The sequence below is a fragment of the Natator depressus genome, chromosome 11 (assembly GCF_965152275.1).
Source record: "Natator depressus isolate rNatDep1 chromosome 11, rNatDep2.hap1, whole genome shotgun sequence".
NCBI classification, from domain to species: domain Eukaryota; kingdom Metazoa; phylum Chordata; order Testudines; family Cheloniidae; genus Natator; species Natator depressus.
Window position 1 is genome coordinate 4,829,733 of NC_134244.1, and position 27,477 is coordinate 4,857,209.

General features: G+C 46.1%; 1 protein-coding gene across 4 annotated transcripts; it reads right to left on the bottom strand.

The window, feature by feature from the left end:
* Positions 1–1,062: 1,062 nt before the first annotated feature.
* TMEM169 (transmembrane protein 169) lies at positions 1,063–27,322 on the bottom strand. Of its 4 annotated transcripts, XM_074967050.1 has the most exons (5): positions 27,180–27,274; positions 15,769–15,921; positions 13,500–13,534; positions 11,673–12,109; positions 1,063–8,325 (listed from the first exon to the last, which is right to left on the bottom strand). In XM_074967050.1, exons 4-5 carry the CDS (start codon positions 11,974–11,976, stop codon positions 7,703–7,705), a joined length of 927 nt encoding a protein of 308 aa, XP_074823151.1. In that variant the 5' UTR covers positions 11,977–12,109; positions 13,500–13,534; positions 15,769–15,921; positions 27,180–27,274; the 3' UTR covers positions 1,063–7,702. The 4 variants fall into 4 exon arrangements, with proteins under 4 accessions (XP_074823151.1, XP_074823150.1, XP_074823152.1 ...); XM_074967049.1 differs by lacking the exon at positions 13,500–13,534; XM_074967051.1 differs by lacking the exon at positions 15,769–15,921 and having other exon boundaries at positions 27,180–27,232.
* Between the last annotated feature and the right edge of the window lie 155 nt (positions 27,323–27,477).

Consider the following 27,477-nt stretch of genomic DNA (forward strand, 5'->3'; position numbering starts at 1 on the left):
AATCATGGTTAGTACACAGGGACGCTGTAGGCTGGAGGCCTGATCTACCAGCGGGGTGAATCAAGGGATTTCACCTGGAGAGAAGTGAAGGGCTGGGGCCTGTTGCTTGAAAGGGTGCAGTCAGGAGTGGCCTACGCAGGGTCAAATGTTTGCCCACCCCTGTGCTAGAGCAACTATTAGAAACTGTTTACTTATCTCTTATACTCCCCTGAAAAATGGTGTCCCAACAACTCTGGAGGTGATAGGTCAAATAGGCTGACGACCTTCTTCCCTAGGTCCAGCACCTTGGTCCTGTCCCATCAAAACAGGATCCTGAGCCCCCTCAACCTTCACACTGGACTGGAGGGAGGAATTTCGTATCTGCTCCTCCAGCAAGGGAATTCCCTCATGGCAACATGCGTCATACCAGGAACACCCGATTACCATTTTCAGGACAACATAATAAGGTACCACCAGTCTTTTACGGATGCCTGAACTTTGTTGTAAGGAAGCTAGGTCTCCTCTGTGTCCATTCTGGTGGGTCTTATTCTGCTGCTCTGTCCCCCACTGAGCCCTTACTGGGAAAGATGAGCCAGTTTTTTTCAAGGAGTAGCCGCTGTTGGCCAAGAGAAGATAACACAGAAGGTCTAAGTAAGGGTTTGCCCTCCCCTACCAGGAAGAGGAGGACTGCTCTTGAGTAAGTCAGCATGGGATGCACGTCCTTTGATGTTTCTACTGACGCAAGGGGAAACCAGACTCAGCAACCCCACTTTCAAATGGTACAGACAGGCACAATGGTCAAGAACGTTGGATTCCTAGGGAAGCTCCCTCGTACAGCTGTAAACAGCAGCAAGGAGTCTTTGGGTACGTCTGCAAAAAAACCCAACAACCCCAGCCCATGGCAGAAGTCTCAGAGCACAATCAACTCGGGCTAACGCCACAGGGGCTAAAAACAGCAGAGCAGATGTTCGGTCTTAGGCTGGAGCCAAGGTTCTGGGACCTTCCCCCCTCGCTGAGTAGACAGTAGGGGTCAGGCTGGAGCTATTTTTAGCCCCGGAGCACAAGCCCTGCAAGCCGGAGTCAGTTGACCGAGGCTCACAGTCGCTGCCATGAGGGTATTTTTGTGTGGAGTAGACACAACCAAAGCGTAAGTGGGTTCCAGTATGCAACCCTGTCTTCTCTCTCAGTCCTATGGGTAGATGTGGGTTCTCCTCTACTATCACTAGCATGGAAGGAACAGGGGACTCTCAAATGATCCCCTGAACGATTTCAGCAACTAATGAATTCTAGGGAGTTTCTTCCCCGTCTATGAAATTCTAGCAAATGTATAAAACTGCCCTGGGTCGGCGCAGTAACTGCATGGCTGCCAGCACAGTCACAAGTTAATCTGAGGCCTGCAGCAAACAGAGGGTGGTATTATCTAGCCATTCTCTGAGTCCCTGGGAAGAGAGATGGGAAAGGGGGTTTGAAATCTGAGTGACAGCTCTCCCTGGCTAAGACCACCCTGGCACACAAAGCAATGCTAATGCTGGTTTTATAGGCCAATGGAGGACTCTCCCATAGTGGGAAAATCTGCAGCGGGTGTAAGGCTCCCATAACAGCTCCCATATACCCAGCCCAGGCTTAGGGGCATATCTGTGGGAAGAAAGGAGGCATGGTTAGGGCATTTCTATGCCCAGACACTCCCTGGAGTGCCCGCTAACAGAAGGGTGTAAGTTGGAGCAACCCTGAGGCTACTCCAATGTTGGTCAGTAACTGGACACAAGGCGAGGGAGCATAAAGCCACCTTTGCCCTTGCAGCTTAGATATAGCCCAGGATCGGCGCCTTCTTATTGCCTCTCTCCTCAAGTAAAACCACTCCAGTTTCACCTGATGGCTCCTGCCACTGCCTCCAGCAAAGAGGGTGAAGTCCAGAGTGACTATCTCCAAAATGGAGGAATCACCCACTCCCACACCTTGCATGCCGTCTTTAGACATCACAAGGGAGCAGTAAAGGGCACACACTTTCTTTGTGCTTTGCCATTCATCTTTGAGTCATTGAAACAAACAGCTTTTCACCACTGCCCTGCAGGAGCTGCAGGCTACAGCATGAATGTGAAAGCCTTAGCACTGGAGAGATGTGCACCTGGCTGGCTCTGAGCCCAGTGGATAACTGGCGAGGAAAATCAAACCAAAGAGTGATCATTTGTGTAATAAAAAGTAAAAGCTAGGTGGAAGTCAGTGCCCGAAGACTGTCTTGGCGCCATACAGGAATGCATCAATGCAAAGACTTGTTAATAATTTCAGACACAACGTTAATTTGAGACTCTAGACAGAGACAATTTATGATCCTTCATCAGCACAGAAAACAATAGCATTGTGTGATTTTTTTTTTTTTTTTAATACAAAGTCAAGCAAGAAGGTGAGCGTGTCACTCTCCCAAAGCCAGATGCATCTTTACTCTCCACCAGGCCAGCCAGGATGGGAGGGGGAAAGCACAGTCAAAAAGCAACAGAGACTGTTCCTTTACATGAAAACCAACATCCAAACAAGGGCAGCCGGATACACATTCAGCCACTGGGACCCATTCCTGGGGATCCCTGCGGGTTGGCACCCAAGCAAAAAGATTCATGAGCTTTTAAACAGCGAGGGGAGGAATGAAGCAAGCGGTTGTGCTTTTTTTCAATCACATCCAGTTCTTAAGCTTACGGATACTCTGCAGCATTAGGCAAGTAGGTGGGAGGGGGAAAAAAACCAGAACAGTCTAGCATTTTGGTTTTCGAAAGGTCCTAAAGCTACTACAAATAGCACCAGAAGTCACCCAGGGTCCAAACCTGTTCCCACTGAAGTCAGTGGTGGACCATCCTACCGAGGACAACAGGAGTAGGCGCAGACCTGGTATTTAGCTCCAAGTAGAAAACAGATTACATATCGTCCAGGTATAGCCCATTCAAAGGGCTTCATAGGGCAATTTCAGCATGTCCAGCAGCCTAACTGTAATGCGTGTATGAGGAGGACAGTTCGTCTGACCCTCCTTTGGGTGTACGTGGCAGTAAGAGGCACACATTTGATTTCGGCTGCTCCTCTCCAGCAGGCAGCTTCCCATCTTTTGGGTGAATCCAAGAGCAGAGCAGAGAATAGACACTGTACAAAGCTGTGTTGTGTCTAGTATTTGCCATCTGGAAGCTAAAGGGCCCTTTATGCTGTTGACTCAGGTCTGAGCATTCACTGTTTGACTTGAATAGTAGCTGAACTGCTCTTCTCTTCCTTCTCCACCTGCAGTGATGCCTGCCTGGCTGCCTTCCCGCCCCCAGCACCCACTGTGAACTCTATGCAGCGGACCCAAAGTAAACAAAACAGTCTTCTGAATCAACCTGGTGCTCTTGTAAGGAGTATAGGAGGCTGGCAGTGTCTCATAAGGGAGCGTTCTCATGACTAACCTTCTCCCAGCTTTGTACAACTTAAGCTCTTCCAGACTTCTGTGCACCTGCTGTTCCCAAGTGAGGTATTTCAGAATGGATCAGTGGCCCTGGGCCAATTGAAACAGACTGCCAAGGCTCAGCCACTTACCTCTTGCATTTCTTACTACAGACGTCAGAAGACAGGAAAAAGCGGCGGGTCAGGCCCCTAGGAAAACGACTCCAGGAGACCAGCTTTGTGGGAGGCACCACCTTTGCTTGAATTAGCCCCAATGCTGAATAGAGTTGTGATTTTCTGAGAGGAAGGTATTTCCTATTGTCTCAAAAGGTTTGTTTCCTACCAGAGAGGACCCACTGTCTTTAAGAAGCTGCTAATAAAAGTGAGACTGGGCTACTGGACAATTGCAAATAGACCATATCTATTAGAGGAGACCAGGAGTCAGGACTCACGTGTTCCATTCATGGCTAGACCTGTGAGGTGCTGGGTGATCTCTAGCAAGTCACTCAGCTTCCACATACCACAGTTCCCTACCTATAAAATAGGCATAGCACCCCCACCTGGCAGTGGCAATGCAAGGATTCACAGAAGTTCTCAGAGTGCTTTGAGATCCTTGGCTGAGGGGATAAAGCCAAAGAATAACAGATTGGCACAATTTGTGCTTCAGTCCAGAGTTGGTTCAAATGTCTTTGGTCCAGAGTTTCTGCCTCCCCTACCATAATTACACCTACTCCTTCCAAGTTAAGGAGCATTTGTTTAGGAGCTGAACATTGCACAGTGATTTAAAAGACACCGGCACTACAAATTCAGAAATCTCCCAAATGTATAGGGGCTTCCCAGGTGTTGGGCACAAAAGTGTGCCCAGCAGTTTAGATTTTTGTACAGCAAGTCCAAGGAGCCAGCGGCATTCTCTTCATTTTCCTGCAAGACACAATTGCAAGTCGAAATCCTAATCCTTGTTACAACTACAGATGTAAGCAGAGGTTTGATCAATGCCCAGAAAAAGGGATCAGTGTCGGGAAGAGTAAAATTCTACTGAGATTAGTTTGATGTGAAAAGAGACCAGGAGATTCTCTTTAACATATGATGCTATTCACGGAAGCCGAGAGGCTCTGCTTGTGGCTGGCTTTAATCTCTTTGCTCCTGGGATTTTGTTCCCTATCTCTTTGGCACACATTTGGTTTTGCTGCTTTGCCTGCCAATGTGCTGTCATTTGTTTACTTCTCCAGGCACCAGATTCAGAACAGTGAAGCTGGAGCAAGCCCAGATGTGGAAATACAGCTGCACTTACAGGAGGCTGCTTTGCATCCTATCCAGCCAGTCGTAAATGCCCAGCAGTGAGCTGCAGAAGGAAGAGGTCAGGCATACACACACAGTTTTCAACAAGCCAAGTCCCCATGCTGGGAAGGTCAGTGTCCCCGCTATGCTCAATGTGTGAGAAACAAGCTCTCAGCAACCCCAAGACTAAAGCATATAAGCCCTCTGGTAGGGGAGAAAGGTGCGTACACCCATGAAGGCCACACTGTTTGAATAGATTGCACATGGACTATGAATCACCTATCTCCACGCATGTGACTGGTGGGTCCTTCCAGGCTGGGAGTGAGGCAGTGAAGGGGAAGATTGATTGGTTGCTGCCCTTAATGTCTGTACCTTGGGGATGTGGAAGTATAGGGCTCAGGCTCCAGGCCTTTCGCTGGCACCAACTTTGCGGTAGAACAGTGGTTTTCAACCTGTGGTCCACGGACTCCTGGGTGTCGGCAGACTATGTCTAAGATTTCCAAAAGGGTCTGCACCTCTATTCAGCATTTTTTAGGAGGTCTGGAAACGAAAAAAAGGTTGAAGACCACTGCTGTAGCGGTATGTGTGTGCAGAGCACTTATGAACTACAACTACCTCTTGGACACCTGTAACTCAACTACCACCCACCTTCCCAGTCCGAAACCTTACAGTCAAGGCAGGGATCAGAAAGGAGCTTCTGTGCCAGGCTTTAAATGCCTTAAAAACGTTCCTCCAGGAGGTGATGACACCATGAATGTCTCCAAAAGAAGAAAACCATCCATGACAATGAAATACGGGGGGAAGGGGACAGACTTAAAATGAAGGTTGAAGTCCATCAATGCTCAGTATGATTAACTGTATGGAGTCAAGTAATGGGGGTGGGATTTCCAGCCAGAGACATTAATGCATTTTGCATTAGCGCGAAATGACACTGGCTCAGGATCTCCCATTCCCAAGGGGCAGATTCACTGCCCTATCAGGACAGCAAGACAGGCCATTCCGTTGCCTCCTATCTATGTAGAAAGACTTTCCCTCTGCACATACCATCTGTGCAGCTCTAACCACATGTGCTACTGCTCCACACAAACACACTCCGCATTCACAAGCACAAACTCCTGGTTCTTGTTCAGTGGAGATGCTTCTTTCTTATGCTGCTAAAGGAGGAACCTTTTGACACAACCTCAGCTTTTGCTTGCACACCAAACCAGATATTCAGAATGGAGGTTGCCTTTCAAACCACTATACATTCTTCGCTGCAGCAGCCAGACTACTTGCAAGGTTTGTTGCATTTGTGTGAACTTGTGAAACACCTTTCCCAACACACCAGTGTGACGGTGCACTCCATATGCTTTACAAAAATATGTTTAGAAGTGTGAATATGTTGTAACTGGAATATGCTTCATGCAAAAGGTCTCTTGTAAGGTATCATTACAAAGCTCATAATCTACTGAGTGTGTTCATCCTAATTGTATGAATGTGTCGTTCTTGTATCTGAAACTAAGAATATGAAGTATAACCCTGAGGTCCTACTGGAATCATGCAAAGTGTGGGCCATTAATGGTGGTTTAGAATCTTGATTGCTCCCACTGACTAGGACAATTGGTCGTAAATGGTTTATTTACCTGAAAGGCTTCCTGTATAAGTGCGGGCCAGCCCCGGAAGAATGGAGGGGTTTCACAGGACATGTGAACATGTCACCTGATACTGGAATCCATCTTAAACCTGGTGCTTTTCCATTTAGAAGGAAGGGTGGGAACCCAGAGAGACCAAAGATTCCTGCCTTGTGCCAAAGATATAAAAGGGGGTGGAACAGAACAAAGGGGGGGGTCCCAGTCACGAGAAAGCCCCTGCTTTTCACCAAAAATGCCTGCTGGAACTAACAAGGGCTGTACCAGGGAAAGGACTGGGCCCAGACTAGGAAGGAATCTAGCCTGTGAAAGAAGCTTACTGGAACATCTCTGAGGGCGAGATTTACCTGTAATCAGTTTCTTAAGGTATTAGGCTTAGACTTGCGTGTTTTGTTTTATTTTGCTTGGTAACTTACTTTGTTCTGTCTGTTATTACTTGAAACCACTTAAATCCTACTTTTTATACTTAATAAAATCACTTTTGTTTATTGATAAACCCAGAGTAAGTGATTAATACCTGGGGGAGCAAACAGCTGTGCATATCTCTCTATCAGTGTTACAGAGGGGGGATAATTTATGAGTTTATCTGGTATAAGCTTTATACAGAGTAAAGCAGATTTATTTGGGGTTTGGCTCCCATTGGGAACTGGGTGCCTCGGTGCTGGAGATAGGTGACCTGCTGAGCAGTTTTTGATTAAAGTCTTTAGGGGCATGGACCAGACCTGGGTCTGTCTTGCATCAGGCTAGCGTGTCTGTGTCAACAAGGCAGGGTTCTGGAATCCCACGCTGGTAGAGAAAAATGGCTCAGAGATAGTCTCAGCACATCAGGTGACAGTCCCAAGGGGGTCTCTGTGACCGAACCTGTCACAACTGGTTTCTAAGACAACTTTAGTAACACCATGCACTTTTCAATCTAGCCTCTAGCACCACATAAGCACAGATCTCCTGATTTCAGCAGGTGTTGGGTACAGGGATTGTCCAGAGAACAGACTCCTTTAGCTAGGTCTATATTCATTATATGGTCCATCCTTTCCACCCGAAAACTAGAACGGCCTTTTGCAGAAGTACGGGGCTTTTGCCACTCTTCCCAACATACCTGTACAGCTTCCCACCTTAACCCCACACACCTGGATCTTCTCACAATTACACACAGTTGTGATTTGCTAAAACCAAATATTAAAGAGATCAGCTAAGCAGCCCTATGACATAACCATGCATGTTCACCTGACAACAAATGCCAGATTCTCATCCGGCATTTTTTGGTGCTCTGTACACATTTCACGTCCCCTCTTCCCCCCAACTCCCAAGTTTTCATTCTCTACGTGTGTGCTCCAAGATAAAAAAGGCAGCATAGTTCTTTGTGTGGTGCACCATTCAGAATACATGTGAACAAGAAAGTCAGAGACAGGCAGGACAAAGCCTCAAACTGTTGAAGTCTCAACACCCTGTGCAGAGCCTTTGCCAGACAGACTACCTGAGATATTGTCAGAATCTAGCAGCTCAACAATGCTATATGGGGAACAGTCTTCTAGGCCCAGCTTGCTACACAACCAGCCACAGAATCCCTTCTCCATATCACTCACGGCATGCCACCAGCCACCGAAAGACCACGCAATCTGAGTAACTGCCGTATACAAGCCTAGGAAGAAAGACATGACCATGATTATGATAGGATAGAAGATAATCAGTAAGGGGCAGAAGGTGATCTTGTGCCAGAAGGTCCTCTCTTCGTTGTACACCAAGAAGATGTTGTACCAAGTGATGGTCCCGTAGTAAAAGGAAACCACAAAGGACACTACAAAGATGACAGGAAGGCAGATGATGCTCCAGAGCAGGACATGGGGGCCCCTGTCCAATCCAACATCGCAAGTCTTCTTCCCTTCTGGTGTCTCATCTTTTGGAGGCTCCTTTGACTTAGCCAGCTCCTGTAGCTCTTTGTCCGTTAGCGTAACATGGATGTCCACCATCTGGCCCTTCTTCTTCCCTCTTGTGATAGTTCCAGTTAAAGTAACATATCGGCTGTCTAAGGGCATGCTCCAGGCACCTTGAAATGGAGATAAATTTCATCAACATTCAAGAGAACTATTTTTTAAAGTACATTTCATGCAAATCCCCAGAGACATTGCGTGGAATTAGACAATACAGTTAGAGTTCAAATCATCATCATAATAATAATATAAAAAAGGCAGGGCAAGGGAAGCTAAGAGATGCAAGCAGGAGATCACACAGGACAATGGAAGAAAATGTGGAGCTATCCAGGGACGCTGGTTGTGAGGACAGGAGTGGAGAAGGTTCTGTACTGGTGAGGCTGTGTAAAAGGAAAAACAAGAGGCAACTGCTATAGGAAGAGAGGGGAGATGGTAGAGGAAAGAGAATGGGCCAGATTCACAGGGGACTCTAAAATGGTGCAACTTTCTCTTCTGGTCCCCTCAACATGCGTGTTACACCAACCACAATATACTCAGTGGGCCAAATTCAGAAGTGGGGGGAAGGAAAGTCTAAGTTGGTATAATTTGCATGACAAGGGATACGATGTAGCAAGAAAAGCAACTAAAGGGTATAAGACTAAGTTAAAATAGCCCCCATTCTTAAGCATTCTAAGTTACATCAACTCAGAGCCCCTTACACCAGGGGTGGGAAAACATTTTGGCCCGAGGGCCATGGCTGGGAATTGAAATTGTATGGCGGGCCATGAATGCTCACAAAATTGGAGTTGGGGTGCGGGAGGGTGTGAGGGCTCTGGGGTGGGGCCAGAAATGAGGAGTTCAGGGTACGGGAGGGGGCTCTGGGCTGAAGCAGGGGGTTGGGGTCCAGGAAGGGATGCAGGCTCCAGCTGGGGGTGTGGGTTCTGGGGTGAGGCTGGGGAAGAGAGATTTGGGGTACAGGAGGGTGCTCCAGGCTGGGATCGAGGGGTTTGGAAGGCGGGAGGGGGATCAGGGCTGGGGCAGGTGGTTGGGGCGTGGGGAGAGGCTCAGGGGCGCAGGCTCCGAGCGACGCTTACCTCAGGTTGCTCCCGGAAGCAGCAGCATGTCCCTTCTCCAGCTCCTACATGGAGGCGCGGTCTGGCAGCTCTGCACGCTGCCCCATCTGCGGGCACTGCCCCTGCAGTTCCCATTGGAGGGCCGGAGGGGCCATTTGAGCGTGTAGGAGCCGGAGCAGGGCCATGCCGTGGCTTCTGGGAGCCACGTGGTACGGCCCCCGACCCTGTGCCCCAGCCGGAGCGGGCCAACCCCCAGATCTCGCTCCCCAGTGGGAGCTCAAACAGCTCACGGGACGGATCCATCCTGTAGTTTGCCCAACCCTGCCTTACACAGTGGTTAGAGGGGTCCCAGTTATACGCCCTTACACATCAATTCTGAATTTGGCCCCAGGTCTGTTACTTAGGCTGCAGCAAGTCCACAGAGAGTTTTCAAAACAAGTCTGGGCAATCCGACGTAGCTCATGAAGGTGGTGGTGGTTACATTCTCTGGATCTATGAAAAGGCAGGTGGGAGCAATCTGTCCTTGCTGGAGAGCTGGGATTGTAGAGGCCACAGAGAAGGGAGTTGCAACAGTCCCAGTTAAAGATATTTATTTCATTGCTCTGTAAGGCACCTATTGCAAACGTTTCCCTCCACGGGCCATAAACACATGAGAGACATTTTAAAAGAATTAAAGGGAAAGTCAATCAGCCCAAATAGGGCCCAATATCAAACGATGTGGCACACGGACAGACCCAGGCAAACCAGTCACCACCACAAAGGATCCAGTCCACATTGGTGAAAGTCAGGGGAAGAAAGGGGCAGGAAGAGAACAGAAATAACAAAAAGCAAAGGAAGGGGCCAAAAACGAGCAAGAAAGAGACAACGGAAGTCCCTGGGACATGCAGCATAATCTAAAGGCAGCCAACAGGGAGATGGAGTTCCACAGCGAGGGACGGAACAAATCCTATCCCCAGCCCAGTCCTGGAAGAATATAGGGATCATTAGCTGGCTTGACCAGCCCAAGCAGACTTATTGCCTGAATGGGACACCAGGCGGAGGAGTGGTTGCTCAAGTCAGAGGAAGGCACGGGCAGAGGTGGGAATAGACAAGTTTGCAAGCCTAAAACAGGATATGGATATTCCCTGGGGAAAGTAGCAATTCAGTTATGACATCAATGAAGGGACAATGGCACATACTTTAAAACTGAAGTGTCCACTGTCTGCAAACCTTTTGAGGCTTGAAAACACAGCAGGACAGTAGGTTTGAGATGCAGCGATCTAACTGGACTGTGAATACCAGCAGTGCATTCTGCACAGGGAAAGAGATGGAATAAACATGCACTGCAATTTTCCTTATTTATTAGCACCCCCTGCCCGCAAAAAAAAAAACCCCACACACAACACCACTCTCCTCCCTTATCAGCTATGGGTCCGAATAGATGGGCAGGGCTGGAAGACCTGGCAGGGACTCGCCCCCGTGCAGAGATCTCCATATGCCCTTCTGGGTGAAAGCAGCTCTGAAAGTGCTCACTGTTGACCCTGACAAGGAGTCCCTTTCCAAAGAGGAAGCTATGCTGAGACTGTATCAACAGGAGGCTGCAGCCAATGCCCTCTCCCTATGGCACTATACCAGAAAGAGCCTCTAGAATTGATCAACCTGGAGCCCGAGTTCCCATCCATTTGCTTTACATGCAGTTCTAAGTAGGGAAGAGGGCCTGATCCCAAAGTCAATGGGAGGAGGGGGTGCTCAACATCTCTCTGCATCAGGCCCTAAATTAGCAGCTACATAAAAAAAAAAAGATTTAAGAAGAGGGGGACCAATGGGGAGAATATTCAAACAAATAAGTGGCTAAGAAAACAGACCAAAAAATAACCCCTGGTGCCTTTTATCTGGGATTTCAAAGCACTTTCATGTCTGAAGCCTCACAAACTCCCTCTCCGCTATTATGAGACAGGGAAAACTGAGGAGTAGAAGTTAACGTGCCTTGCCAAAGGTCACATCAAAAGTCAGTAGCGGAGCTGGAAAGGCGGCCCTGGATTCTCCTCCTGTGCTCCCCGACCAGCCCACCCGTCCTGAAACCATAAAAAAACCCGCTTGATTTGTAAATTGAAAATGCCGAATTTTCCAAAAAGTAAAGATACGGAAGCTCAAAAAATAACTCGCAGCATCTACCCTAATAAAAACTACATCTGAAAAGGGGCTTGTACCCTCAAGTCCCATGGATGCCCATGGCGGTTCAGAGCACTCAGCCGCAAAAGAGGAGGATAGACTTCCAGAAGTTTTATCCTTCCCCATACCTTTGGGGGAAAAAAAAAAAGACAGGCAAGAGTTAGTGACCCTATTTACACATGGATCAATATATTTTACTGTTCAGTGGCTCAATGGCTAGTGGAATCTGGGTGTCAGCTGCAGCTTCTGGGGATACGTACCATCTGCCACGGAATTTCCCAAGAACTTAGAGCCTTCTTCTGAACTTCTCTCCCTTCCTTCCTCATCCGCCTGCTCTTCTTCCACCTTATTTTCATTCTCCGACCGATAAACTATAATAGACTCTGGACGGGACTCTTTCTTTTTCTTTTTCCTTCTGTCCATAGTGGCTTCTCCATCAAAGGTCACTGCCGTAGCCACAGCTCTCCGCAGGGAGCCTCGGTGCGGGCTGCGTGTTCCAGCCTTGTTCTCCCTCTGCACTGCTTCCTCCATCCCGCTGCTGTTTTGAAGCGTCTCATCAGGCATCTCTGAGGAGGTGTTTAAAAATCTATCAGCTCCTGCACTTCTGAGCCATTGATCAGGCAATGATTAGCAGGGATGCTCTGGCTTGCGAAAGCATCCTACTCACAGCATCCAACAGACATCCTCCATTTCCAACCTAAAATGAGAGAGGACAAATAATCAATAGAGTGTCACATTTAACTCCATGTATAAGAGCAGGTTCCTGCGGATTTTTAAAGAGGCACTTCCAGCTAACTTACCACGTTAAGCAAAATTGGTTTAAGAGCAATTTAAACTGACTTATGTGAATCTACATTTATTGATTTTAAAATCAATTTAGTTACACCAATACAAATTTTCTAATATGGACCAGGCTTAAATGTATGTTCCAAATTTAAATACAGGAAACAAAAGCCGCCAGGATGGGAGTGGGTGTTTAATAGGAATAGACTAAATAAGCATGGTTTGTTGGGAGATTTTAACATTCCTCTGCAATGCCAGCAAAACCAAACAGCAGCATTGGCAGGAGAACAAAAAGGTGAAACTGGCAAGCAACATACATGAAACTAACTAATTTAGGATCCCTACTGGACCATTGCAGCAGTGAAACTATGGTGCAAATTGCCTTAATCTAGATAAACCATAGATTTATTATGCAAGATGAGGTTAATGCAAATAGTAATTGAATGATGTGATACACAGTGAAAAGTCAACTGGATTTTTAAAAACCCTGCAATTTAATAATCTGCATTTCTATTAGTAACAAGCATAAGGATTTTTTTAAATGTGAGTTTTATGTTGCGGGGGGGCGGGGGGTGGGAAATCAAGACGACTCCAGGAAAAATAAAACGTTACAATGAAGTATTTTGGTTGTGTAGAAATTTTTTTACTACCATTCCATATAAAAAACTCAGGGCCTGATTCTTTACTCAAGCAAAGCCACTATTAATATTAAAAAAATGCCATTGACTTTGATGGGAGTTTTGCCTGAGTAAAGGACACAGGAACAGGCCCTCAGCATGCAAGCAGTGTAAACTGCATCCTGGTGGATGATCCCTACATCCATCCTGCATCCACAGGATCCATGCAATTCTCAGACTAGACCGAATCTAGGAAATGAAGAGACCGATTGTGAGATAGCACTGGCACAGATACTTTGGTGGAGATCTAAATACAGCAATGCAGATCTAGGTTGAACATTTAAATGATTAGAAGACTCTGCATGACTGAGCATTAAAGTCCTGCCTAATGCATGAAGCAGTCCTTCAACAGGAATTTAAAGACATCATCATAATTTACAGCCCATTAAATGTGGAGACATTGTTTTATTTAAACAAATGCTGGGAAAAAGTTGAACATTTTTAGATTCAGCTATATAGTCTAAAATGACCCTCCCACAAATACAAAGTCACACGTTTTGGGGATTCGGGTTGGGGGGGGGGGGGGAGTTATTTTGGTTGATCTAAAGTTTTATTTATGCTTCTCTCTTATACACATGCACACACAGAGCTTTATAGTAAAAAACTTTAATTGTTTTACTTGAATACCTGAGGAAAGACTGTGTTCAGCTGCCTCTGGGTGGCTTGAAAAGTTGAAAATCAAAAGATCACTGAAGTTTTACATATAGAAAATAAATTTTCATTAGTCATCAGGAAGTGTGCAAAGAGGTATTCCAATAATAGGGTCAGCAGGACACTTAAATATGCATATATTAGGCACCCAAAAATCATTAGGACTTTTGCAAATCTTGGCACAAGCCTCCAGCCATTACAGCTGCAAACAGAACCTTCAAATTGTCAGCGGAGTGAAACCAGTGCAATGTTCCTGACAGACTGCCTGAAACAGGAGCGCCAACAGGGGATGAAATGCCACGCCATCTCAAGGAGGGGTTGATTCTTACACCTTAGTAAAGTTAACAATGTTGATTTAAATCATTTCAATCCTTATTAAAGCAGGCAAGAAAGAATAGGGATGATATTTTGAAGAAGTGCAGAGTCTTTTCTGAGTGGTAGTCCAATCTAGCATGGTGTCTTTTGTGGGTGAAGTTTGGTTTTAGGTAGAGTTTGGGATAGTACTACCATCCAATCCTAAATAGAGGCAAAGAAAAATCATATAGCAATTCTCCTGCCCCCTTCTGCACCTTGTGAAAGAGCCTGTGGAGGGGTCACATAAAAGAAAGAAGGGGGTTAAAAATACAAAGCAACTAGAAAAAAAGAGTTCAGAGTAACAGCCGTGTTAGTCTTCAGAGTAACAGCCGTGTTAGTCTGTATTCGCAAAAAGAAAAGGAGTACTTGTGGCACCTTAGAGACTAACCAATTTATTTGAGCTAGCTCACGCTCAAATAAATTGGTTAGTCTCTAAGGTGCCACAAGTACTCCTTTTCTTTTTGAGAAAAAAAAAGTGATTCCTTCCTGGGGACATTGCTGCTTCTCTGCATTGTAGAATGTCTCATTTACATAGAGCAGCAGTGTGCTTGGGAAGTTAGTTAACTAGGTGTTAACACTCCATACCTTAATCAATATAAAAGAACAATGGACTACCCAAGAATAGAGAAATACTCCTGCCCTCCAGTTCAAACCACCCACTGATTTCAGAGAGAGCGCAAAGAGTCCGCTCTTGACATACTAACTCTGGAAGTTGTCCATGTCCACAGGCACTTGTTTAAATTTTGAGAGAGGATTTTTCAAAAAACGCATGCTGAGGGAACAAATGGCTGGGGAGTAAATTCATGCAAGTGGTGCTATTCTTCAGAGACTTGCCTGGGACACATAAATACACTCTTCTAAGGTTCTCCTGAAAAGTCCAGTACTAATACATAAAGCTTACATCATGCTTTGCACCTGAAAGACACTGCACACAGAGCAGCTGATTAACCCTAATGCCCCTCTGGGATGGGGAAAACTGCAGCACAGTGGCCTGGCGCCACTCAGATGCCACAATGATAGGCAACCCCCTAAAAAACTGGACAGACAGAAAGAAACTAAGCTGGGATTAGAATCTGGGACTTCCAGGTTCTCAGCCTGTGTTCAGCCCACTCTGCCTCAAAGAGTAGACAGAAAGTCTCCTAACCCTTGGACAGCAACCCACACAAAACTTGCCAGTAGAAGTTAAAAACAGCCCTAAAACCACAGACCGGGTTGGGGGGGGAAGGGGTTGGTTTGTTTTTTAAGTATATTCAGCTGTGACCTAGGTTAAACGCACACAAAAATTGAAGGCAAAACTAATGCAGCGCCCTCAGCTGTAACGATGAAAAAGATGTGGGGTCATGGTGGATAACCGGCTGAACCTGAGCTCCCAGTGTGACGCTGTGACCAAAAGGGCTCATGTTGTCCTTGAATGTATAAACAGGGGAATGTGGAGTAGGGAGGTTATTCTACCTCTGTATTTGGCACTGCGGCCGGGATACTGTGTCCAGTTCTGGCATCTGCACTTCAAGAAGGGTGCCGATATATTGGAGAGGGTGAGCCACAATAACGATTCAAGGATTGGAAAACATGTATTATAGTTTTCAGAGTAGCAGCCGAGTTAGTCTGTATTCACACAAAGAAAAGGAGTACTTGTGGCACCTTAGAGACTAACAAATTTGGGCTCCTGAAGTTGATTTAGCCTATCAAAGGGAAGATTAAAGGTGATTTAATCGTGGTCTATAAGTCCCTACACGGGGAACAGAAATTTGATAAGAGAGAGCTTGGCAATCTACTGGACAAAAGTTACAAGAAGATCCAGTTGTTGGAAGTTGGAGCTAGACAAATTCTAACTAGAAATAAGGTACAATTTTTTAAAAGTGAGGGTAATTAACTACTGGAAAAAACTTACCAAAGGCTGTGCTACAGTCTCCATCTCAGGGAAATTTTAAATCAAGATTGGAGTTGTTCTAAAAGATCTGCTCTAGTTCCAACCGGAATTAGTTCAGGAAGTCCTGTGTTATACAGGAGGTCTGTCTAGATGATCACGGGTGTCTGTTCTGAACTTAAAAAAAAAAAAAAAACACAACTATGATCACCCCGCACCACAAACAAATCAGCTGTCTCCCCACCATACATCTGGCTGGTGTTTTGCCTGCCCTCATGCTCAGCCTGCCTGGGAAGCAATGGCACCCTCTCTCACATCAATAAAAGCAACACTTTAGGAATAGGGTGCCCAGAGTACAGTCCACCCTCTGGTTCAGCTGTCAACTCAGAGATGTTGGGGCAGTTCATGGGCCCGGGTGAATTAACAGGTTGGAGCCCAAGCCTGCTCCTCTTCTCTGGGAATGCCTTGGGATTTGGTACTCAGCACTAGTGAACTCGAACAATGAGCAGTTTCTACCCATTCAAAAAAAGGCTCCGTAAGACACAGACACAAGCAGATAGCACAGTAACGAGCATCTCATTCTTTGCAAAAGCTATGCAGAGTGGGTGCAGCCCTCACACCTCTGCAAAAGTGGCACTTGGCGCTGGCGAGCTTTGGCAGTCCTGCTTCAGAGGTGATTTCCTGCACTGACCTCTGTCGATCACCCAGTGAGAACTCCACCCCGCAGAAGTCTCAAAGTGTAGGTGGAGCATGATAATTTCCATACGCATATCATCAGAGTAGACTGCATTCCCCATGAGAGCACAAGAGCAGGCACGAATCTAATAATCCACGACAGGGGGTAAGGAAGAGGACAATGGCCAGGGCTTCAGAGCGAGCATGCAGCAGTTTATTAGCCAAGCAACTGGTTATTAATCTCCGTGAGAACACAGACGGAAGAACCCTGGGTGGGCTTCACAGTAGCACTGCTGATCAGGGCGGCCATGGCAACATTAGACTCTATCACACAAGGGTCTCAAGGTTTTCTCCTGCACTAATTTAAGTCAATGCAAAGGCTTGATCCTACTTCCATTAAAAGATAAGATATTATTCTGCTCACGAAAACAGAGTACGAGAAAAAGCCTCTCAGAAAGCTAAGAAAATCCTTTGATCCCTGGTACATTAAAAACAGGGTTCTGTTCTGGCCACAGCCTTTTGGGGATTGTTCATAACAGAGCCGAGGTGAGACGACAGCGTGAGCAGTGGACACTAACTAGCATCAGTTTTGTACTTATTTATGTTTATAGTCACAGAAAATAAAACAGATAAATACATCCAGTATGTTGAGCGCTTCCAGCACTCCTTCTTACTTATTTGTAGCACACCAAGGTCCCAAGCAAATCAGGAACCTGCCTTCCTAGATGCTGTCTAAACAAATAGCAAGACAAGATCTCTGCCCTGAATAATTTGTCTGAAATTAGACTGTATGGTGCAACAAATGAACATGCAAAACAATAAGAGGGAAGAAGGTAACCGTAATAAGAGCTGGTATTTACATGTGCCAGCTTTATGTCTGCTCATTTATTCAAGGTATTTATCTGGCCTCTGTTTCCCATAGTATCTGAGCACCTCACAATCTTTACTGGATTCACCCTCACAACATCCCTACGTGGCAGGGAAGTGCCAGGATCGCCATTTGACAGATGGGGAACTGGGGCACAGTGCGATTTAGGGCCTGTCTAAACGAACACTTAGTTCACAGCAAGCTGGGGTGTAAATATACCTTGCACTAGCCTGCCACACTCTAAGTGTCTATGTGGATCCCGCTGCTGCCAGAGTTCCCGTGCACCTAAGTACATTTGTACTTACCTGTTTTGAAGCACACTACATACTTGTACTTAAGAATTTTAAATACTATGTACTTAGTACTTGTCTTAAGTACACTTTAAAAGGTATTTAAAATACAAACAACTTTTTCCCTCTCTGCAAGAGCTTTTTCAAACAATCACATCCCTCCCAACTGTCCCACATTCGGGGGGGCATGCGTGTGTGAACGTATTTACATTTATAAGATATTTTCTCATTGTTAATCCATTGTTCATGTATATGAATAACATTTCATTGTTACTCTTCTTCTCTCTCTTCCACTATGTGTTCACATTATTTAGGTAGTTGTCCATACATAGACCAGACAATTGCAAGGAATACGGGAGTTGACAGTACTTGTGCTTCTACTTGTACTTTTACTTATAAATACATAAGCACGATTTCCACAGCACACCTGTACTTATAAGGACTTCTGCAATGTGTACTTGGCACTTATACTTAAGTCCTTTTTATCAGTACTTATGGCAACACTGGCTGCTGCACATTAAAAAGTCCCCCTAGCGTGCCTTGACCTACTCCCCTTTCAAAGCAGGCTCGATCAAAGTGCAGTAGGGAACGTTTCGCGCACAGCAGCAGGGTCCACACAGACATGCAGTGCCACAGGTGCTGGAACTAGTGGTAGGGTTGCCAACTTTCTAACTGCACAAAACTGAACACCCTTGCCCCGCCCCCTGCCCCACTCCTTCCCTGATGCCCTACCCCTGCCCCGTCTCCGAGCCCCCTCTCCTCCCGCTGCTCACTCTCCCCCACCCTCACTCACTTTCACTGGGCTGGGACAGGGGGTTGGGGTCTGGGAGGGGGTGAGGGCTCCAGCTCCAAGGTGGAGCCAGAAATGAGGGGTTCAGGGTGTGGGCTCTGGGAGCGGGCTCAGGGCTAGAATAGAGGATTAGGGTGCAGGAGGCGGTGTGGAGTCTGGGAGGGCGTTAGGGTGCAGGAGGGGGTTCTGACCCGGGGCAGGGGGTTGGGGTGCGGGTGGGGGTGCAGGGTCTGGGAGGGAGTTAGGGTACGGGAGGGGGTTCTGACCTGGGGCAGAGTTGCGGGAGGGGGTTCCAACCTAGGACAGGGGGTTTGGGGTGCGGGCTCCAGCCAGGCGGCGCTTACCTCAGGCGGCTCCTGGTTGGCGGCTCAGCAGAGCTAAGGCAGGTTCCCTGCCTGGCCTGGCTCCGCGCTGCTCCCAGAAGCGGCCGGCACGTCCAGCCCCTAGGCCAGGCGGCTCTGCACGGTGTGCACTGCCCGCACTGCCTCCGCAGCTCCCTCTGGCTGTGGTTCCCGGCCAGTGGGAGCTGCGGAGCCTGCACTGGGGGCAGCACACGGTGCTTCCCTGATCGCCCCTGCGTCTAAGAGCCGGACATGCCGGCTGCTTCCAGGGAGCTGCACAGAGCCAGGGCAGGCAAGGAGCCTGCCTTAGCCCCACTGCGCCGCCGACTGGACTTTTGATGGCTGGAGCCACCAGGGTCCATTTTTGACTGGGCGTTCTGGTCGAAAACCGGACGCCTGCAACCCTAAATAGGGGTGCTGCTGCACCCCTTGGCTTGAAGTAGTTTCCATTATATACAGGGTTTGCAGTTTAGTTCAATGGCTCTCAGCACCCTCACTATAAAAATTGTTCCAGCGCCCCTGCTTAGTGCCCAGCAGGCTAGTGCAACATGGAGTTACATCCAAGCTTGCAGTGAGCTACACATTCATTTACACAAGCCCTAAGTGACTTGCCCAAGGTCACACGGGAATTCTGTAGTGGAGCAGGGAATTGAACACAAGTCTTTGAAGTCGCAGGCTAGGATTCTAACCACTGGACCATCCTTCCTCTCTGTGCATACCTTGATGGTTCCAAATCACTTAAACATTTTTTCAAAATGAAGTGATAAGCAATCCCACTGACCCTCTGCCAGGCCATTGCCAACTGGCCATGCCCAGCAAGCATCACAGGAGACGTCAATCTTGTAGCAGAATTTCAAAGATCAGAGCATAGTGGTTTAACATATCAGTTCAAGGAACAGAACAGAGGGGAAAACACAGTAAGATAGCTGACCATCACAGAACACTTTACAGGTATTCTTTAATTGAGACACCCAACACCGCCGAGAGATACTTGTTATTAGCCCCACTTTTCAGGTGACGACACTCAGGTGACCTGTTCAAGGCCACAGAGTGAATCAGTAACGGTGCTAGGATTAGAGCTCAGGACTTCCCGGCTCTCAGCCCTATACTCAGACCACTGAACTGGGCCTCTTTTGCGTTTCCTTTTTGTGACAGTCTTAACTCTTTGCTAGTAACATTCTATAGGATACATTACAGCCAAAACATTTTAAAAAGGAGTTTTCCAAAGTATCACTCAGTTGTTTCTAGATGACATTTTCAAAGGATTTATTTAAGTCGTTCCACTGAGGGTGCTTTACAGAATATCTGTTTTATGAATTAGTTCTTTTTTCTCCATTATTCCACAACTTTCCCAAATGTCAAGGGATAACACTGCCGTGCAAAGCAGCCTTATTGAACTCTGGCAGACACTGTACAAGAAAAGCTGTGCTTTAAAAAAGCCAAACAAAATGCCTTGTTAAATTCCCTTGCATAAAACTTTCCCTTATGGAGGATCCCCGAACACTGCTTATCTACCTATTTAGGACAAAGATAGTATGTACCAGAGTGTATTCCACCCCAGCCTCCAGGTTGTTTTGTCCAGATTTGGTAGAAGAGGAGAAAGAAACATTTTCAGACAAATTTCAGAGTAACAGCCGTGTTAGTCTGTATTCGCAAAAAGAAAAGGAGGACTTGTGGCACCTTAGAGACTAACCAATTTATTTGAGCATGAGCTTTCGTGAGCTACAGCTCACTTCATCGGATGCATACTGTGGAAATTGCAGAAGACATTATATACACAGATACCATGAAACAATACCTCCTCCCACCCCACTCTCCTGCTGGTAATAAATCCTGGATTTGTGCTGGAAATGGCCCAACTTGATGATCACTTTAGATAAGCTATTACCAGCAGGAGAGTGGGGTGGGAGGAGGTATTGTTTCATGGTATCTGTGTATATAATGTCTTCTGCAATTTCCACAGTATGCATCCGATGAAGTGAGCTGTAGCTCACGAAAGCTCATGCTCAAATAAATTGGTTAGTCTCTAAGGTGCCACAAGTCCTCATTTTCAGACAAAGAATGCAAAGCTTCCAAGTTTATCCACAGGAATGAGACTGGTTTTCTATCATGTATTATCTTGTGCCAGAAGTTTCAACGAGTGACACGTGTACATGAGCTTTTGAAGAGACCCGAGGTTTTGATATTAGAATAACCTCTGGGGAGAAAAAGTTTGAGATTTTCAAAGCAATCTAAGAGATTTAGACACACGTCTCACAGTACAATGTTTAGCATAGTAGGGTTCTGGTCTATGACTAGAGCTCCTAGATGCTATGGTAACACAAATAATTTTAATAGAAGATGTGCTAGACTGCTTTGAAAATCTCAACCTAATACCTGGGCTTACATTTCTTCTGGAAACAAAGTGAAGACACTTTTTCCTCTCCTCGCCCCAATTCCACCCATCCCTCTACACCCCCACACGTCCCCATTTTCCTACTTCAGCCAGTGGGCTCAGAGTCCTGCATGTTTAACACAGCAGACACTGAGGGCTCATTTGAAAGGATTTCATTTGCCAGCCCAATGGCAATGCTATTTGCTGGATGACATGGAAGCAGAGTTTGGAAACAGCTGTTTTTTCCCTAGCTACCCCACCTTTAGGGCTGAACCACCTCTAAATGGAGTGCATGTGCGAGAAAGACCTGCTGATGGCCAGTTGTTGTACCCAGGGTTTGCTGACCCATAATGCAACATGGGCTGTGATAATGGCTTCTGCTAACCCAACGAGAGGATGAGTCACAATTTGTAGCCACTTAGAAAACTTTGGAAAGGGGGAAGGGCTGGAATGTGGTTATTGGAATGAAGGGGTGGGAGACTTACAAGTCCTTATCTTAACAAGGCAATGTGTGGGAGAACCCATGTGGGGGGAAAGGTACATGGAGGAAAAAGAGTTTCCTTTTTAATTATAAAGCTAAAGGTCACTGCTGTGTGGTCCACTGGAGACGGCTGTCTAAAACCAAATGTAGAGGTGGATTTTTTGAAAAATGTTTACACAAGGCCAATATGCTCACTGACTTCAATTCAGAGTTCTGCCTGAGTGTAAACTGGGTAAGAACACCAGGATTTGGCCCACAGAGAGTTACTTAACAGCTACACGGGGTAACCTGACAGAACTGGAAGTGTCCACAGGGAGTGATCCAGGACTGCTTACACGTCACACAATAAATATCATCTAGGATATTTAGAGAGAACCTCTAAAGGGAGGAACTGGATGGCTCAGGGGATCGGCAGTAGGACACAGAACATATCACTTCTAAGGGTACATCTTCACTGCAGAGTCAGCTTGGGAGACTATCACCAGGTCTTAGTACCCAGGTTATATTAGCCTGGATAGAGAGGCCCTACTGCAAAAGCTTAAAATGTCCCAGACCTGTGTGACTGCATCCACGCTGGTGCTGCACTCGCCCACCTGAGGAGCTAGGCTAGGACTTCTGGGGGGCTATCCCCTGGCTCTTAGCGCTGCCTTAAGTTCTCTGAATTCTTTCACTGTGTATTGTGAGAGAACTTTGGCCCAGGAACGACAGACCTGTGTGGAAGTGTTCTTAGCCTGCCAGCTCACTAATGTAAACAACTTCCTGTCCTCCGCCTTTGTTGCAACCCATGACCAGGCATGGAGTTTACTGTGAATGATGATCTGATCCAGCTGTTGGCTTTAATGCAACCTTCATGTTGGCAACAGGAGGCAGATGCAAGGCATGAGACACGGTGGAAGGCATCTTGGCAGCACGGTACCTTGCTAAGGAAATCACACTGGTTCCTCCACTGCATCCTCCCTGGTCCATTCCCCTATCTCCTTCCCAAAGACTGTTCAAATACTGTCGAAGTGCTGCATACAATGTGGGGTTTAAATGCCAAACTGGTGTACATAAACTAGAAGGTGACTTCTGGTACAGAAGGAAGGTGTACGTAGCGGGGAAGAAAGTATGGCCCAGAAGGAACTGTGGGAAGACACTGGAGGACTATCAGCACCTATGTTGATTAGTCCGTGTCCACACTGCAAAATGGGTGTGTTACCAGCCTGGGTTAAAGCAGAACCCAGGCTCAAACCCATATCTCCTAACTGTGCCAGCAAGCTGGGTTTAAAGCACCTCTAAACCCAGATGAGAGGTTTGTGTGTGTGGACAGTAGTCAGGGTAGAGGCAACACCTGGGTAAGAGCCTGGGTAAACTCTGCTGTGAAGAAATAATTTAATACACTGGTTCAAACACAACGCAGGCTGGTAGGAACCTGAGTCATTACTTGTGGTGGCAACATGAACAGACATTGGTGGGTTTGGTCCAGGTCTTAGTGGGTAGTTTTCTGTTTCATAAATGGCAGTGTCCTAAGGGAGGGAAAGAAGTGGAGCTCTCCACTACCCCACAGAACTTGTCCCTGCAGGGCACAGTTAAGGCAAATGCTCACAAAACATTGATCTAATTTTTTTAAACATTTAAACTATGGCATTTCTAACAGATTAAGAACTATTGCAAATCTCAGCAAAAAGTAAGTAACTTTTCTTGATGGGAGAGTGAAGGTGTCAGGGTTCCTTCCCCACTCTGAACTCTAGGGTACAGATGTGGGGACCCGCATGAAAGGCCCCCTAAGCTTATTCTTACCAGCTTAGGTTAAAAACTTCCCCAAGGTACAAACTTTGCCTTGTCCTTGAACAGTATGCTGCCACCGCCAAGGGTTTTAAACAAAGAACAGGGAAAGAGACCACTTGGAGACGTCTTTCCCCAAAATATCCCCCCAAGCCCTACACCCCCTTTCCTGGAGACGGCTTGATAATAATCCTCACCAATTTGTACAGGTGAACACAGACCCAAACCCTTGGATCTTAAGAACAATGAAAAATCAATCAGGTTCTTAAAAGAAGAATTTTAATGAAAGAAAAGGTAAAAAAATCACCTCTGTAAAATCAGGATGGAAAATACGTTACAGGGTATTCAGATTCAAAACACAGAGGATCCCCCTCTGGGCAAAACCTTAAAGTTACAGAAAACAGGAATAAACCTCCCTCTTAACACAGGGAAAATTCACATCAAACAAAAGATAAACTAATCCGCCTTGCCTGGCTTATCTCTACTGGTTGCAATATTGGAGACTTGGATTAGGATGGGTTGGAGAAAATGGATTTCTGTCTGGCCTCTCTCAGTCCCAAGAGAGAACAATCACGTAAATAAAGAGCACAAACAAAACCTTCCCCCCACCCTAGCAAGATTTGAAAGTATCTTGTTCGCTTATTGGTCCTTTGGGTCAGGTGCCAGCCAGGTTAGCTGAGCTTCTTAACCCTTTACAGGTAACAGGATGTTGCCTCTGGCCAGGAGGGATTTTATAGCACTGTATACAGAAAGGTGGTTACCCTTCCCTTTATATTTATGACAGAAGGCATTTGATATTCTTCACTCTGATAAAACTAACATGTAAGTGGTGTAGATTTTACTCAATGGCTTGTGGCTTGGTAGTCAGGCAGGTGCTTTGGAAGCTGAAGACCTAGTTTGCAAACATAGATGAGTGTTTGTCCCCGGGAATAATTAAAGATCTGTCTGATATAGTCTATTTAGGATATGTACAGCAGCCACCAGCAATTAATGGGGCTCTATATGGCCTCAAGATCATGGCAACGTGGCAGATAATTAAAGAATGTCTTAGAGTGCCATCCACAGCAGTCTATACTTTGCCTCAATTGAGCTCTTTAATACAGTGTTTTAGAACTTCAAAATGCTATAGAAACATTAATGAATCTGAAAGGCAGCATGGTCTGATGGTTACAGCATAGACTAGGAATCAGAAGTCCGGAGTTCTATTCCAAGCCTGTTTGTCTCTGACTTGCTGAAGAACAATGGCATAGTTGCAAACTGTACCTCAGTTTCCCTATATGTAAAGTGTGAATGTATACATTCCTTCATATTATAGTTTATGATCTTCAGATGAAAGGTGCTATACTATAAGTGCTTTTATTATTAAAGGGTTAATCTTTACCACACCTACCAGGAAAATAATCGTTATCCTTATTTTATCCTTTATTTTCATTTATTTATCATTATCCTTTATTTTACAGAGCGGGAAACTGAGGCACCAAGCTGTTAGCTGACTTACTTGTTTAATTAGTACAGATGACTGAGAATTATTCTTACCGGCTAGTACTACCTCTTCTACCAAGTAACCTCTTACCGGGAAAAAATATGCAGAGATAATTGTTAATGATGTTTTCAATCTTTGTGCTCTCATCTAATGGGATGACCAGAGAAACCAATCTGTGCACTTTATTCAACACACAGGATCTACTAGGCACACCAATGTTGGTTAAAAATGAAAATGATCTATGTTGGATTGGGAAAGATCTGTCCAGCGTTTATTTTTTGTTGGGCAAAACTCAAAATAATGCTGAATGTTCCCTGCAGCAACTGAATAACTGATATTGGGCTTGTTGAGGGAACTATTTAAAAATGCCAGAGCTCTGCCTTTTCTTTAGCACAAAAGGGGCTGTGTTCAAGACATTTTAAAAGGATCAGATTATATCACTTTCAATAATAGTTAGATTTCATCACACCAATGGCTGTTTCTAAAGAGAGAATTTTCCATTCAGAGTATGGGGCTCAAGTATTACAAACTACTAGATACCATCCTTGACATGTATTAAAACACACAAAATTAGGGAATTATTTGAGAATAATGGAGAATCAATTCAAAATAAGAGAAAACTGCAAGCTGCCTTTCTCTAGCTCTGTGCAAAATAAGTGAGAAGACATAGAAAGATAAATATAATTGAAAAAATCATTCCCTCTCGAGAGACACACAACATTAAAGAGCTGCTATTTGCTTAGAGAAAGCTATAGACAGATAGGTGCATAACTCAGTTGGGATGTGTATGAATGATCCTGTAAGTAAGGAGTTAGGAGATAAATTGAGATAAAAATATTATTTTAAGCACGCTTAACATGAATGCAAGTGCTATTTTTTCTGGTGAGCAATTTATATCTTATGATGAAGGCTTTGAAAAATTCTTAAGAATTGTTAAAAAGCACAAGGTCATTTAAGGATAAAGCTCCAAGAAATACAACTTCAGAGCAATGCATTTTATTTTATGGTTAATAAGGTTAAAAACAAAACAAAACACACACCCAGAGTTTTGCCAGGGTTTTGCCTATGAAAAACCGTTCCTTGGTTTAAGAGGAATATACATGCATGTGCAAATAATCCCCTTTTGCTTTTTTAAAAAACGATTTCCTCTTCAAGGGGAAGTGGGCAGGAATCCACCAGCTTCAAAGGGGGAGAAATGCAGCTAAGAATAGATCAGACAGCAGAATAAGAGGGGGTGGGGGCTGAGGGGGTTTGTCCTAGTGCCTGATCTACAGAATTGCAATCTCAGCTGCTGGGTGGGACCTATTTGTTGCCCTCTAAGAGCAAAAGAGAAAATATATATATACACACACACATCTGATCAAGTCTCTTTATTCCATTCAATAAAGCAAGTAATAGTTACTTATAGTAGTAAGATAGACATTGGGCTTTATTGATTGAGCTGGAGACTGAGTGACCTGGACAAGACCACAATTTTGGAAAAGGGAGCAAATGCCATTTGTAGTCAATATCGCCTTTCCTCTTGTAAGGTGTCACCGAACGCATGGCCATAAATCCCCTTTATTTCAGAGGCAGCAACAGACTTCTGCAGGTCTTTGCACAGCCCTGCCCGGTGCCCAGGAGAATAGGGCAGGGTTTGCTGAGCCCCATTTCATTTGTTTTGCTATATTCGAAGTGCGAGCATCCTTTTATTTTAAGGGACAGGCTAAAAAACGCCCTTCTGTCTAAAGTTTGCTCACTCACATGCCAGTATGCCTGCAGGGAGAACCCCTTTCCAACCTGCATACATATATGGAATTCTCTCACGTGCAATGGGGGAACTCTTCTCCAACGTGCATGCCAGCAGGGTACCGTCAAATGCCCATGTGCCATACAATCCCTCTCTCCAAGATGCATAAGCCATTCGCACGTGCAAGGATGAAGCCTTCTCCAACGTGCAGGCGTGGAAGGAACATGTCTCCAAAATGCATGCATGGAGCCCTCACACCCAGACTAGGGATGCTCTATACACTGCAGCCGCATGGACTTAACGAATAAGCCTCACATCTGTACACTCAACCGGGTAAGACAATGCATTAGGAGCAAGGTGGAATGTGCGCCCTTGCTCCTACGCAGGGAAGATCGCCCACTGCAGCTTGTTGGAGAGTTTGTAGGTGTGGTGCCTCTCCCCCCAGCACGTATTTAAAACCGCAGCACCACGTACAACGGGGCAGAACTCTGCTGCTGCACCTCCCCTACCTGGGAATTGCAAAGGTGCAACCGGGGGAGGGGACGGGGAATAAACAGCCGGCCAGTTACACTGAGTCAAATGCAGAAGAGAAAATCACCTTCAAGATAGCAAAAATCACCGGACATGAAATCAAACTTACCTGCTGGCCCCCTGCGTGGGGGTCGGATGCTTCCGTTCCCAGCTGGGTCTGCAATGGGGGGGTGGAGGAGTGGATGCTCCTGCCCCCAGCTGCTCTGCAATGGGGTGAGGAGGGGTCTGCAATGGGGGGTGGGAGGAGTGGATGCTCCTGCCCCCAGCTGCTCTGCAATGGGGGTGAGGGGGGGTCTGCAATGGGAGGTGGGAGGAGGGGATGCTCCTGCCCCCAGCTGGGTCCGGGGTCGGACACTCCTGCCCCCGGCTGGGCCTGCCTGGGGGCGGGCAGAGGGCGCTGTCCCCGT